Raw genomic sequence first — 15,685 nt, forward strand, 5'->3', positions numbered from 1 at the left:
TAGATAGCTATCTAGCTAGCCCGATAGATGGATAGATAGCTATCTAGCTAGCCTGATAGATAGATAGATAGATCGCTAGATAGCTATCTAGCTAGCTCGATAGATAGATCGATAGATGGAGAGCATTTCTTTTTTCTAGCTAGCTAGCTATTTGTGTGTGTGCGTCACAAGTCGAAGGCAGTCTGGGTGAAAATGGAATAATAGGGGCAGATGAAAAGGGGAAAAAAAGCTATGGAAAAGTAGGCAAAGATAAAAGAAACCTATTAAAAAAGTGTCAAATGTAATCTTGAACTGTGTGTGTTTGCGTGCATGGAGATAAACACTGCGAATTAACCAGATCTCCTTATGAAAATCTCTTTCACATGCCGCAACACACACACACACACAGATTCCACGGAGAGGTATGCAGCATGATCTATTCCCAGTTCTCCTCTCGCGGTTTGTTTGATTTCATCGGCACTGACTGATAAGTACAAATGTTTTAAGATCCAAAATGTCGACCTAGCATAGATTTACGGCGAATGATCCTCGCAAAGTAGAAGAAGAGTTGTGGTGGGGGGGACGAGTTTCGGTCGATGTGACTAAAGCGCACTCTTCAAGTAGCTGGTTGCAAGGATTAAAAGATCAAACTGGTGTTTTCACTTTGTTCATGAAATCAGTTACATACAAAAGGATTAGGGGACTTCGGGGGGAGCTTTGAGGGACGCCGCCAGTCGATAAGTTGACCCGGGTTCAACTTTTGAACTCCCTGGCAAGGCCTGGATGCAAACGTAGCTTCCTATTAGACTCACCTGAAAAGTAATTATTCCTATCTAGTGGATATAAAATAATAATACATTCAATTTATAAGCGCCTTTCAAAACTCTCAAGGACACTTTCCAGTCACAGGATAAGAACAAAAATGTATTTCTGCGGGTGAGCAGCGGCAGCCAGACGTGGATGTACACATCCAAATGTGTACATCCTTTCATCTACAGGATGTGACAGTTTTCAGAATTGACCAATCACATTCAAGGAATTTGTCACTGATTCGCTGTGGAAGAAGACGTTCAAGGAATTCAGCCCACACCTGCCACCTTTTAAGGTGATTAACTTTACTCTCTCATGAAACACAGATTTCATTTGTTGGAGTCATCTTTTATTATATTTTAATTATTTTGTGTGTGTGTGGGCATTTGAATGCTTTCATGTTTTGTGCTAACGCTTCACTGCTTCATGTGAAACAGTTCATCATTCCCTCCATCTGGCTTGGGCTCACATCACAGCCAGTATTGCTTCACTGTAGGTAAGTTTTGAGTTTGATAATGAGTACAAAAAAAATTAATGTTTGAAAAATAAAAGTTCATATTTTTGTGAGAAAAGAAAATCATTTTTGCACTGTCTGAAACTCATGACAAAAAAGTTAGCGGGCACCAGGGCAGAAAACTCTGAAAAGTTGCCTACCCGGCCAGAAAGTACTTTTGAAAAATGATATTCAAATGCACGACTATATAGCGCTCGGGAAAAGTCTGAAGCACGAAACAGGCATCTGATTGGTTGCCGTGGCGAGTATGCAAATTGCCAAACAAACGAACGTTAGTTTGGCAACCAGAAGCCTGCTTCGTGCTTCGGACGATACCGTGACTGTAAAGTGTACTTGAGAGTTTTGAAAGGCGCTTACAAAGAGGAGTTCACGTGGCTTGTAGCGGTTTATAATAATCCATTTCATTTCTAAGCGCCTTTCAAAGCTCTCAAGGACACTTTACAGTCACAAAATCGGTTTATCTGCGGGTGAGCAGCGGCAGCCACCTGTGCCAGCGTTCACTCAACCCGGAAGTAACTCAAATAGATAGAACGCTAGCTAGCTAACAGATAGCTAATAGATAACCAGATAGACAATTAGCTAACTATCTAGATAGCCATATAGCTAATAAATAGCCAGCTACATAGCTAGCTAGCTAGACAGATAGCAAATAGATAGCAAATGGATAAATAGCCAGCTACATAGCGAGCTAGCTAGACAGATAGCAAATAGATAGAAAATGTGCCTGCACTTTAGTGCTTGTAGCGTTTGCTTTATTGAATAAAACAAATGTTTGATTTGAAAAAAAGTTGTACGCCCGACATAAAAGTTGTACACCCCGGACGTTATTTCAAACACTGATTTTTGAAAAATAGAAGTTCATATTTTTGTAAAAAAACAAAAACGAACAATGGCGTTATTTTTTTTTTTTTTTTTTTTTTTTTTAAGGTCACATCAAGCAGTCTTACACTCCCGCAGCTGCAGTGGAGAAAAACCACGCCAAGTACGTACCATTTGTTTTTGGGGCCTTCAAATCAACGTCTTTTGAACTTTTAAGGCTTTCTAAAACTGCAGCATGGAGATAATTTATCATTCCAGACGTTAGCAACTTGCGCAAAAATGGCTCCCTAATGTATCAATTTACTGGTAAAAAGCACAAAAAATGCCACTGTGAAATCCGGATTTGCCTTTTTGCCAAGAAATGAGCATCTAACAATGTACCCCCCTCCTCCTCCTCCTCCTCCCGGGTTCCCTGTTTGATTCCCACGACGGTCTACTATGAACGAGACGACTCGCGCTGTTTGAATTTTGAAAAGGAAAGAATGGATTTAATCTGTTTGGAAGGTCAAACAGTCAGTGTCATAAATGTTAGTGTGGAACAAAAAGACACTTGCCATTTAAAAGGGGGCAGTATAATACAATGCTTAACTTTTGACCTTTTGTGACCTTATTGAAAATTGCACTCTAAAAATTGTGCAGACGTTTGAAAAAAAAAAAAAAAGCGATTTATGTAGAAATAAATCAAAACAAATGCAAAAAAAAAGAGTACTTGAGCTCTATAGAAATAATCCTATGGTTCAAGAGGACAAAATGGCGGATCCCCACAAGTCCAAAAGAATTTACAACCGCTGCGTTTTCCTCTTTTGTCTTGGGTGACATGCACGGACTTTTACGAGTGGCGGCGTTGTCACCGTCGCCCTAGCTCGGTTCGACCGTGAATGCCGACGGCGGCGCTGAGTGATTGGCACGTCGGCCGCCGTAAAGCGACCCCGCTCGCTTCAGGAAGCGTAGGAGGACAAAGGCATGGAAAAAGCCTAGACAACATGTGCGGGAAATGTTTTCCACACGCCGCATTAGGCACATGTGGAAAATATGAGCGAATAATGCCAAATGTCTAACACCCAGCCCCCCCAAAAAAGTGAAGCCTTTTCGTGTTGTTCTTTCACTTTTTTTGGCTGCCATACAGCAACCACCATCATAAATTCCTGCCCTAATCCAGCATAGAATCACTCGATATACATTTTTTTTATGTCTACACCTTGCCTCATAAGATTAGATCCACTAGAGTCGAAATCCTAAAACCGTTGTATCAACATTGGCATATAAATTTGAAGCTATTAAAAAAAAAAAGGTTACTTATGTCATGTTTGCGTGATGGTTATGGACCCAAAAATAATAAATTGTACAAAATGCATTAAGCCAAATCACTGACAGGGCTAAAATGGAGAAACTAAATGTAAAACACACAAAAAGTCCCCGAATAAAGTGAAACGGAGAAAAAAAAAACATCAGTAATGCAAAACAATGTGACGGCACACAACGACCCCCCCCCAAAAAAAAATAAATAAATAAATAAATAAATACATACATAAATAAATAAACGAATGAAAAAAAATGAATGAATAGATACATACATACATACATACATACATACATACATACATACATACATACATACATACATTAATAATACACTTAATTTCTAAGCACCTTGTAAAACTTTGAAGGACACTTTATACTCATACATACATACAAAATAAATACATACATACACAATAAAGGAATAAATACATACAAAATAAATACATACATACAAAATAAATACATACATACATACAAAATAAATGCATACATACAAAATAAATGAATTAATACATACAAAATAAATAAATACATGCATACAAAATAAATACATACATACATAAAAAATAAATACATACATACAAAAAAATAAATAAATACATACAAAATAAATAAATAAATACAAAATAAATACATCCAAACAAATTGAATTTGTCCCCACAAAAAAAAGAATTTGTATTCTTATGATGTATAATGTTTATTAAAAAATATGAATAATATTACATGATAAAATGTTTAATTTAACTGATTTCAAAATACAATTCCACCAGAACTTATTTTCTCGGATTTTTTTTTTCTCGAGACTTTTCGCAGACTTGTTTTCTCGGTGGTCGACTTCGCTTTTTACAAGGAGTGATATTTGTTATCATTAACATTACTGCTAATATTTAATGACAAAAACGGAATGGAAAATAGCTCCAAATTATACAGAACAATTTTTTTGCGTTTCAAACTTTCTTGTATGCCGTACACATCAAAAAATGTGCAAAAATCGTTTAGAATACGACAAAATACGGCCGGTTGACAGGTATGACGCCGGTTGATCTACCCTCACCAATGATGAGGTGGCTTGGGCATCAGATTAGAATGCTCCCCTAGATACCTCCTTGGTGAAATGTTCTGGACATGACCCACTGGGACCGTGTGTGTGTGTACGTACGCTCTGCGGCAATGGATTAACCCGTACCAGATTCCGAACATTCCTTGACTGTGTATGTGTGTGTGTGTGTGTGTGTGTGTGTGTGTGTGTGTGTGTGTGTGTGTGTGTGTGTGTGTGTGTGTGTGTGTGTGTGTGTGTGTGTGTGTGTGTGTGTGAATGTGTGTGTGTGTGTGTCGTCTTTTGTCATTTAAGGTGATTGACGCTATTTGCCACCATTAGACCCCGCTGCCTCATTGACCTCTGAACCCTGGCGACCGGGAAAGATTTAGCGCAATCAACACCTAAAGGTCAAAGAGGGACCGCCAAGTTTGGGTGGGGGAGATGGAGGTTAGGGGGGGGCGGGTATTGTGGCTCCAGCAAAATGCATAAAGATCATTTGAAAGAGCTACAAGGGTTTCGGGATAGACCCTTGAGGGACACCATAAAATGTTTGTTTCGGGTTTTGTAAAGACTTTGGTTAGAAGTCTGTTGCTTTCAAGCCTAGTTTGTTAGTTTCATGTTTTGAAGTCGGCATAGGGTTTTGGATTAAGGTTAACTCATTCACTGCCAGACGATGTGCAAAAAAATTGTCCACTCCGGTGCCAGGGTTTTTGTCATTGTCACTCGAATCGCAGGACCCACGGCATATTGGGTTTTAGGACTATATAAACATTCAATACAGCGTTAGAAACCTTAGACGCTGTTCTTTCATCAGAAAAAAAAGAGTTAATTCCTAAATTTTGTGTCTGGAGTTATCTGAGCTTGAAATGGGGGTGGTTGTACAAAATACAATACAATACATATTGATTTATATCGCGCTTTAACAACAGCTGAAGCTGTAACAAAGCGCTAACATGGACAAAAGGCAAATGTTGCCCCCTGATGGAAGGGGAAAAACATGGCCAGAGGTCTGACCAGCACTTTATCGGCATCCTCGCAAAAAAAAAACGGGAATGGCGCTCCACGTCATGCTTTTAAATTCACAAATAAATTCGGAAATTGCAGCGAATGAGTTCAGTTTTTGAAATTAGAGTTTCAAGACAAGGCTTAGGGCTTCAAACCAAGAACTTTCCAAAGGTCAACAATTGCCTTTCAAGTGCCGAATGTCCATTAGAGGGAATTAATGTGAGGTTGAGTCGTCTAAGCGCATCATGTCTTGCATGGGCAGTTTTAAGGTGGCTCACCAACACATGAGTCAAATACACACATACACACACAGACACACACACACACACACACACACACACACACACACGCACACGCACACACACACACATTCCTGTGTGTGTCCATTACCCATAGTTTGAAACTTAACTAAATCCCATTTTGAATTTGTGCATTTATAAAGTATATGACTATTTGACTAAAGGGGCAGCTTTTCTGTTCTGTCAATGGAAAAAAAATAATAATATTTGTGGTTACCCACTGGAAGCCCCCCCGGGAACCCCCCTATCCTCACCCCCTACAGCCTACTTCCCCCACCCTCATCAACACATCCTCAGTGAGCACGTTGCAGTCACCTTGCATTTCCCGTCCGGCCTCTTGCGGGCTACACATGACGTTTTGGGTTTCCCTCTAACGGCAAAACGGCATCAAGGTCAATAAGGACTTTTTTTTACTTGGATTGACCACCCCCATCTCGACACCCCCCACGTTCTCACGTTAAGACCCCCCTTTTTTCCTCCTACATTACGTCACAGTCAAGACGGTCTTAAAGGACAACCGACACCATTTTTTTGTTTCCTAACTGACATCATAAAAACGTTTTATTGCATCTACAAAACCCAAAACACGCAGGCTGATATTTTTAGTGAAATGCAAAACACCAATAAAAATGAGTTAAAGTGTGCCAAAACTACTTCAAAATGACCGCGGAGATGCCAAGTTTAAGAAAGTCCCGCCCCTTTGTTTGTGACGTCACGCCAGGACGTCTTGCCTTGCTCTAGAATCAAAACAATGGCTTCAGATTCGGAGAAGATGCTTTCTTGTTACACATCCAGTTAAGAATATGATTCAAATAGTTCTGAAGAGGAAAGCATAAATGTTTGCAATCGATTAAAGAAGTCCTTCCGTATCAATTCGAGCCGTCTGGACTCCAATGTAGCGTCCCAGAAAATGCACAAGATGGCGCCCAAGCTCCATTGGAAATGGGCTGATTTGTCTGCTGGGAATTTATGTCAACTAGTATCAAATAGTAGTCTTGGTGCAACACACGATTCCTTCTAATTTCGCCATCAACACGAAGTTTTCAGACTAAACAAAGTACCCAAAATGCATTGTGTGTCGCTTTCTCAGTCAGTGGCGTTCCCTCGGTGACGTCACTTAGGCATCGTCATCAACTCGAAAACGAGACTTCCTGAATATTCAGCGCGAGTCTTAAAATGTAAAATCTAGCTATATGCGGTGGAATCTTTGTAAAATAAGCTCAGTAGAAGTCATTTGAAGTGATTTTACAAATTACGGACGCAACTTATCCGGAGGCGTCGGTTGTCCCTTAAAACCCCAATGTGATACCATAACCCTAAATTGAAACCCTAATAGCGACTTGAAGCCTGACTTTAAAACCCTGACTTTTGTTTCTTGAGGGGCGATGGACTCACGTCGGATGTCGTGTCATTCCCCTTTGATGCGATAACCGGCCGTCGTGACATAATGAGCTCTCGGCAGACACTTTTAAATCATATCGGGCAGGCTTGGGTGGTGAAAAGGGGGGGGGGTGTATTTTCTCATCTGGTTTGTGTTTCCAAGTGCAGACAGATTGGAAAGCAACACATGAAACCAACGTTATCACCCTAAATCGGAATTCTCTGACGCTCTGTTTTTACTTATTAAAACACACACACACACATAGACAACCACACATAAGAATGGACGTCAAATGCAGTCATGGGAGACGGCTGCGAATTCCTATTGCAAACATGTGTCCTCATCTTCCTCATCCCTATGTGACAGTAAAAGATGAAAAGAAGAGGTTGGCGCATCAAAAAAAAGAAAAAAAACTAACTTGGCCAGACGAGACATACATATACACTTAAAAAACTCATACGGCGTCCCACAGGGCTCAATCCTGGATCCCTTTTTTTTCTTTTTTCTTAACACCCAAAACTCTTTATGGAGTGTGTGATTAAGTCTGAGTGACATTTCCTCCCATCACGCTTTATTATGGACACCTGCGGATTTATGATACTTTATTTTCCATGTTCATTGTGCTGCAGATGCCGTGAAGTCTTTTAGTGTCCCCAGATGTACCTTATTTTGTGTCAAGTGTGTTTATTTCGGGGCTTTTTCTCAAGCTCTTGCAACATTTCCTGTCAACTCTTCTTCTCTGGTGTCTAATTCCACATCGAGATTTCTTCTCCGCTCTCGTCTTTGTGCACATGTGTGAGACATTGATGCCACTTCCGTGCTGATCATAACACGCCCATCCCGTGTCCCCATTGCGCAGCAAATCTTCTCGGGAACAGGAACGCCTTCTTGGGGGGGGCCTTCGAGCCGAGATGTCGCATTGTGCTGTCTTTTCTTCTTTTTTATATATCTCACCTTGTAATTGGGCATTCCAGTCCAGCTTTTTAGAGGTTGTTTTGTGCCCCCCCCCCTACACATACACACACAAATGAAATGAGGACAATAGGCCACTTAAACTTTGAACCCCAAATGGAGAAGCCAGTTTTAATCTGAAGTCGGGATCTTCCGCCACCATTGTCCCACTGTAGAGTCAAGAGGGGTCAGCCATTGCATCTGTACGCCAATTTGTTTGTCCAGTATGACCTCACACACACACACACTCCTGTTTCAAACGGTTTGTGAGGACCGGATAACTCCAGATAAGGAGTGAGGACCACCGTTGCTGATAAGTTTAGAGAAGAACTAGTGTTACATTTGAACACTAAATATCACCCCATTTCCCACTTCAACTTATTATAAACAAAGCAATACAAAGGGGACTTGTAACTGAAATAACAGCAGGAGTGAGGTTTCTGAATGGCTACATTCAAAGTCCTCAACCCTGTGGTGAATTTGGTTAAAATATCGTTTGACTTTTTGTGATATGAAATTTTTCATATCTCATTAAACACACACACACACACACACACACACACACACACACACACACACACACACACACACACACACACACACACACACACACACACACACACACACACACACACACACACACACACACACAGTGAGTAAAAAGTGTGTGTATCCAAGTGAAATGAAAATACACACTAAAAAAACATTTCGGGTGAATTTGTGAGGACCTCTCTGAAACTTTAACAGATGCATATATAGACCCTCTAGAAGACTTTAGAATGAAAAAACTTGTGAGGACCGGCCAAAAGGTCCTCACTTGTCAAAACTGTCCTCACTACATATGGTATAAAATGTTAGTGGTCCTCACAAGAGTAGTCATACAAACACACACTAAGGCCACCCAGGGAAGGTGGCACTGGGCCCACTTGTCTGCTGACCCCCTCTTGACCTCACAGCCTTTTTTTTTTTTTTTTGACAAAAGACAAGAAGCGTTTCATCCATGCAAACCAGTTTTGGGAACTTATAAGACGTCCCTCAGGGGTCTATCCCGGAGCCCTTTTTTGTCATGAGAGACAAAATTTCATCCCAGAAATTGTACATTTCTTCTACTTTAATTCTTATTCTAGATGTCTCATATTACATTTGAATATAATTATTGAGCTGAGCAATTTTAGGTGAAAAATCAATAATATAGAACACTCAGTGAATAGAAAAATAAAAGGTAGAAAAGCACCATAGCTTGAAATGATCATTTTGTAAGACACATGCTATTGTCTGACTTCCACAAAAACAACCATATTGCATTCACAATAACTTACTCCCCCCCACAAAAAATAGCAATTGCACATGAAATATTTACATGCAGTATTTTTATATCATCAGTGCATCCGAAAAAAAAAAACAACAAACACCAACATTTGAGGACACACACTGAAATATTTCCACTTTGGTACTCATACAAGTAAATTAACAATAGAATTGATCCATCCGTCCATTTTCTAATCTGTTTATCCTCTCGATGATCGCGGGTTTGCTGAATCCCAGTGGTCTTCAGGTAGGAGGCAGGGGACAACCGGAACCGGTTGCCAGCCAATCGCCGGGTACACTAAAACGAACAAGCATTTGTGCATACACACCCACACACACAAACACACACACTTACCCGGGGACAATTTTAGAGCGTTCCATTTTCGTAATGTGGAAGGCCAGAGCTAGCTTGCTAGCTAGCTAGCTCGGTAGAAAATCAAAGCTTTTGTGTGCGCCATATACACCTGAAAATACGGTACTCGTCACTAAATCCACTTCAAACTTTTCAGGATTGAAAGCCACCAAAGGGTCCAGAGTCCAAGATCCAAAGTCCTACCTGCAACCGCAAGCCTCGACCACCATGTCCTCGTACTGCTTGTAGACCACGTTGTTGCCTGAGTCGATGTAGAGGATGCTGATGGGACTGAGTTTAGCCGGAGCGCAGCAGCTGGGCGGCATGTGTCCCGGGTTCATGGAGTTCATCAGGGTCTGGATGATGGCGTGGTTGGTGGGTTCCAAGTGGGATCGGAGAGGGAAGTCGCACACGCCCTCGCAGTGGAACGCCTCGTAGTCCAACGGAGCGATGATCCAGTCGTCCCAGCCCAGTTGGCGGAAGTTGACTCGCAGTGGTTTCTTACTGCACCTGGTCCAGGACCTCTTGCCAGTCCGTTTCCCGTGACGGTTCCTGGATGCCACCGTACGCCTGCTGCGTCCGGATTTGAGCCCCGCCGCACGGTTTTTGGCTCTACCTTCCCGTTTCACGCCAAAGAGCGTCTGCCTCCGCTTGGATCTGGTGAAGACCACCAGGATGGCCTTCTTCTGCCGGGGTCTGGCATGCCGGTGCAGACCCAATCGGGTCAGATCCAGTTGTTTTTCCGAGTTATCTGACTCGGCCATGAGCTCCAAGCAGAAATGCTTCCCGACGCTCTCCTCTTGGCGCCTCCATTCTTTGAATGGCTCCCATACGTCCAGGACCTCCCATCTGGGTCTGGACCATTCTTGCAGCTCCAGGGTTTTGGAGTCGAGGAGTCGCCGGTCCTGGCACGAGAGCAGGTGAAGCTCAACGGGTTCAGAAAAGCCAACATTGCCGGACAATTTGGTGTAGAGCCTCAGTTCAGCTCCCAGAACCTCTGCTTTTTCCGACAGGGTGGACACATCGAAGAGGTAATGTTGCCTTCTGAGAGGAGAAAGCAGGAGATCGTCTGAGGAAACACAACAACAACAAATCCAGGTAAATTATTGCGCAACAAGTACACCCCCCCCCATATAAATAAACAAATAAATAAATAAATGAAACAATTTCTGCAAAAACAAAAGAAAGCAAAACAAACATTTTTTTTTCCTCAATTAGATACTCAATGTCTCAAAACAAATTAAAACTAAAAATCACATGAAATACGTATACCCAACTTTCAAATAACAAAAAGTTGTCCACTAAATTAATAAACACACGTACACAAAAAAATATTGCGAGATGACAGCCCCAAGCTGGCAGGGAGAGAGTCTGCAGTGCACCCACAACTATCGTGAAGATAATCAACGACAATGATGGATGATCCATGCACATACAGTACTTACGTTGTCAATAAGGAAAAAGAAACTCACTAAAAAAAAACATGCTAAAACCTAAAACTAATAAATGTAATGGTACAAAAAAACTTCACAAAGGTCAAACAAAGCAAACAAAAAAAATCCATAAAACAAAAACACAAGCACAGTGACTTATATTGCACATATAATGTGTACCGTCTATGAAAAATAAAACCATACAGAAAAAAGCAAAAATGTCGAACAAAAAAAAAAAAAATACATGTTCTTGGAAAATAATACTATAAATGATGACTACAAACACAAATTTCACAAATACAAACAGCAAAAAAAAGTTCACAGAATGGTCCACAAAACAAATTCACACCAATTACACAAAAACAAACAACTGCAAAAAAGGTCCCAGTCCAAACACTAAATAAAAAACACGGAATTCTCCACAAAACAAACAACAATTTCAAAAAACAAACAGCAAAAAAAAATAAAAATAAATAAAATAAAAAAGCTCACAGTCCAAACAGAAAATAAAAAACACAGAATTTTCCACAAAACAAACAACAATTTCAAAAAACAAACAGCAAAAAAAAAAAAAAAAACAATAAAAAAGCTCACAGTCCAAACAGAAAATAAAAAACACGGAATTCTCCACAAAACAAACAACAATTTCAAAAAACAAACAGCAAAAAAAAAAAAAAAAACAATAAAAAAGCTCACAGTCCAAACAGAAAATAAAAAACACGGAATTCTCCACAAAACAAACAATTTCAAAAAACAAATAGCAAAAAAAAAAAAAAAACAATAAAAAAGCTCACAGTCCAAACAGAAAATAAAAAACACAGAATTTTCCACAAAACAAACAACAATTTCAAAAAACAAACAGCAAAAAAAAAAAACAATAAAAAAGCTCACAATCCAAACAGAAAATAAAAAACATGGAATTCTCCACAAAACAAACAATTTCAAAAAACAAACAGCAAAAAAAAAAACAATAAAAAAGCTCACAATCCAAACAGAAAATAAAAAACATGGAATTCTCCACAAAACAAACAATTTCAAAAAACAAACAGCAAAAAAAAAAACAATAAAAAAGCTCACAATCCAAACAGAAAATGAAAAACATGGAATTCTCCACAAAACAAACAATTTCAAAAAACAAACAGCAAAAAAAAAAAAAAAACAATAAAAAAGCTCACAATCCAAACGCAAAATAAAAAACAGAATTCTCCACAAAACAAACAACAATTTCAAAAAACAATAAAAAAAGCTCACAATCCAAACAGAAAATACAAAACACAGAATTGTTCACAAAAGAAACCAATTATACAAAAACAAACAACTGCAAATACAAAATAAAAAAAATCCCATAAAAAACACATACACAAAAACTTCACAAAACACACCAAAAACAAATATAAACAAAAAACGATATACACCAATAACAAAGCACCCCCCAAAAAATAAACTGCAAACAAAAAAAAATCTCATAATCCAAACACAAAATAAAAAAAATTGTCCACAAAATAAACACACACCAATTTCACAAAAACAAACAACTGTTTGTTTAAATAAACCAGAAAACCTTTATTCGTCCCACAATGGGGAAATTTGCAAAAACTTCCCAGAAAAAAAAAAAACATGTATAAAAACTTCACAAAACACACCAATACAAATAAAAGCAATTTACACCAATAACCAAAATCAAAACTACAAAAAATCAACCACATTGAACACACCAGCCAAAATTAGACTTTCGTGAATTAAAAAATTATGTTGCAATTGTTGACCTGCGTGTTTACCTTCTCCGTGATCCACAAAACTCGTGATGGTGTTAGCCGCCTTGGACGACCGAAAGAAACTAGCGTTGAGTCCCAACTTCTCCGCCGTGGAGAAGGTCTTGTAGATGGACATCATGTAGTCGTGGGGCTCCACGCGGAGCTCCCTCCAAATTCGGCTCCCCTTCGCCGATGGCGAGTGCGCCAGGGGGTGAGCGGTGGGCAACCGCCATGCGAACACCAGAGCCCCGCACAGAGCGGCCATGAGAGAGACGTCCATGGGGGCCCCTGGTGAGGAGGGCGGGGGGGGGGGGGTCGTTTTGTGCCACACACTCAATTTAGCGTCCGAGCAAAGTGCGCTTGGAGCGTCACGACAGGCAAAGTTAAGTGTTAAAACGCAGACCCCCCCCCCCCCCCTTAACCCACCCACCCCAAATAAAGGCTGTAAAAAAGTCTTTGTGAGAGTCCTATACACAAGTCACTCCTCCCCCTGCTGAAAAGATACCTCTTTTTTCTTACTTTCTTTTTTTTCTCTCTCTCTTTCTTTGTTTCTTTCCGACTTTTTTCCTTTTTTTTGTATCTTCTTGTTCTCGGATGGTGACTTTTGAAGCTCTTTGTGCCCCCCCCCCAGCTGCAGTTTCCGAGCGATAAGTTGCCATGGAGCTATTGTGCCCTCTAGTGAAGTGCAAAACAACACATGCAAAAAAAAAAAACGACAGGTGGACGTCCATCAGGACCATGGACAGTGGATTGAAAATTTCAAGTCGACAGTGATACCTTGGCTTACGAACTTAATTGGTTCCCAGACAGAGTGTGTAAGGTGAAAAGTGTGTATCCCAAAAATTAGTTTCCCATAGCAAACCATTAAAATGAGAATAATCCGTTCCCAGGTCCACATAAAACATAATTTTCTACTTTCTAATTTTCTAAGCCTTAAAACTACACAAAATAAACCTTATTTTTATGTGTGATAAATGTGCTATACTAAATGTGCTACGGCTTGTAGACTGCGAGGTTAAAATATCACATCAATCAGGCTCCACAAACAACCCGCACAAGCCATCTGTACACTTGATGCAAAAAGCTATCAACCCAGCTAAACAGAACACAATTGATGAGGAACTAGATAAAATTATCACAGAGAAAGCACCTACAAGGGATCATTCCTCAAGATGGTGAAAGAAGAAGGCTACGTTCCTCATCAAGTGTTTAATGCTGATGAAAGCGGACACTCCATTCCATCAAGCCATCAAGGACCATCACAAAGGTAAATAAAACGACTTTATTATACTGTACAGTTTATTTCTTTAATTATAATACCATAGCACATTTATTATACATAAAATAAGGTTGTGTGTAGTTTTGGGGCTTTGGAAATTATGTTTTATGGGGAACTGGGAACGGATTATTCTCATTTTAATGGTTTCCTATAGGAAATTCATTTTTGGGATACACACCATTCGCCTTCCACACTCTGTCTGGGAACCAATTAAGTTCGTAAGCCAAGGTATCACTGTATTTCCTGTTTGGTTTAATGTCCTCGTGAATTAGGCTGATTTACGACCAGCAAAATGGTTAGGACGCTGATTTCACAGTGCAAAGGTCTTGAGTTCAAATCCACATCCATGTGTGTAGTTTGCATTTTATCCCAGTGAGTATTCTCCGGCTACTCTGGCTTCATCTCGAATTTGGAAAATTTGCATGGTAGGCTGATTAAGCACTCCAAATTGTGTTCTGTTTTAGATTAGATTGTGTGTTCTACATACTTGGCAATAAAGATGATTCTGATTCTGATGAGCCTTTACTTGTCTCACAGTAGAAAAATTTACATTTTGCGGTCACAAAAACAAAATACTGGAGCTATACAGTATGTTTATTTTTCAGTACAAACCAATAGCCTTCAACCTAGAAATGAAACTGATTATTATTCAAATTGTGTGGGTCCTGGAATTTGATTGACAATGACAAAAACCCTGGCACTGGAGTGGACTAATTTTTTTGCACGTCTGGCAGTGAATCCAAAAGCCTATCCCAACTTCAAACCATGATTTGAAACTCACAAACTAGGCTTGAAAGCAACTGACTTCTAACCCAAGTCTTTACAAAACTCGAAACAAACATTTTACGGTGTCCCTCAAGGGTCTATCCCGAAACCCTTGTAGCTCTTTAACATGGATTGTCACAGAAAACAAATGGATGAATTAACAGGGCACATTTTTGTCCTAGGTGGCGACTGCAGAGCGCACTTAAAAAATGGGCACGTTGTCAGTGCAGCAGACAAACGTGTAGATGACGCTGACCAAGCACAAACTTCCAGGCAAGACGACGCTACCAGCGGCGAACACGCTGTCGTCGGGTACGCTAGCCAACGTGACAAACGGTGTCGGAGTGGGCGTGGGGATCTCCCGGACGCTGAATGCTCTTGAACTGGCCGTCCAGTCGTTTAAGGTGAACACCATGGTGAGGTTGTCGCCGCTGTTCACCACCGATAGGTCGCTGAAGTTCGCCCAGCAGGAGCGGAACAAGATGGTGGCGTTGCCTTCCAAGCCGTTGACGCTGGCGCCGTTGGAATCCTTCAAACTGGCCGTCACCGTCATGGTGGTCACACCCACCGAGACGCAGTCGCCCTGGTGGTCAAAATTGTTTGGAGAGGTGATTTGTGATGTGCAATGACGCCCTCTAGTGGTATGTGAAAAAATTGCTGCTTGAATTTGAGTGTTTAATAATAATAATAATAAT

General features: G+C 40.3%; 2 protein-coding genes across 2 annotated transcripts in view; both read right to left on the reverse strand.

Annotated features, from left to right (window-relative positions):
- Positions 1-8,190: 8,190 nt before the first annotated feature.
- Positions 8,191-13,304, reverse strand: gdf6b (growth differentiation factor 6b). The gene is made up of 2 exons (XM_089023829.1): positions 12,971-13,304; positions 8,191-10,828 (listed from the first exon to the last, which is right to left on the reverse strand). Exons 1-2 carry the CDS (start codon positions 13,224-13,226, stop codon positions 9,960-9,962), a joined length of 1,125 nt encoding a protein of 374 aa, XP_088879955.1. The 5' UTR covers positions 13,227-13,304; the 3' UTR covers positions 8,191-9,959.
- A 1,494-nt stretch (positions 13,305-14,798) lies between these two features.
- pkhd1l1.1 (PKHD1 like 1, tandem duplicate 1) overlaps positions 14,799-15,685 on the reverse strand; it is a 29,347-nt gene continuing 28,460 nt past the window's right edge. Inside the window, exon 74 of the mRNA XM_089023825.1 lies at positions 14,799-15,573. Within this exon, the coding sequence (XP_088879951.1) occupies positions 15,193-15,573 (381 nt within the window). The 3' untranslated portion in view covers positions 14,799-15,192. The remainder of the gene's footprint in view (positions 15,574-15,685) is intronic.

This window comes from Hippocampus bargibanti, linkage group LG20 (assembly GCF_051943395.1).
Source record: "Hippocampus bargibanti isolate YZ-2025 linkage group LG20, ASM5194339v1, whole genome shotgun sequence".
Taxonomy (NCBI): domain Eukaryota; kingdom Metazoa; phylum Chordata; class Actinopteri; order Syngnathiformes; family Syngnathidae; genus Hippocampus; species Hippocampus bargibanti.

What these genes read in the sequence shown, in the direction of transcription:
- gdf6b (XM_089023829.1), bottom strand. Translation starts at nt 13,226, where the DNA reads ATGGACGTCTCTCTCATGGCCGCTCTGTGCGGGGCTCTGGTGTTCGCA. An exon ending in TTTTGTGGATCACGGAGAAG is followed by an intron (nt 10,829 to 12,970) that starts GTAAACACGCAG and finishes GTGTTTCCTCAG; the next exon opens with ACGATCTCCTGCTTTCTCCT.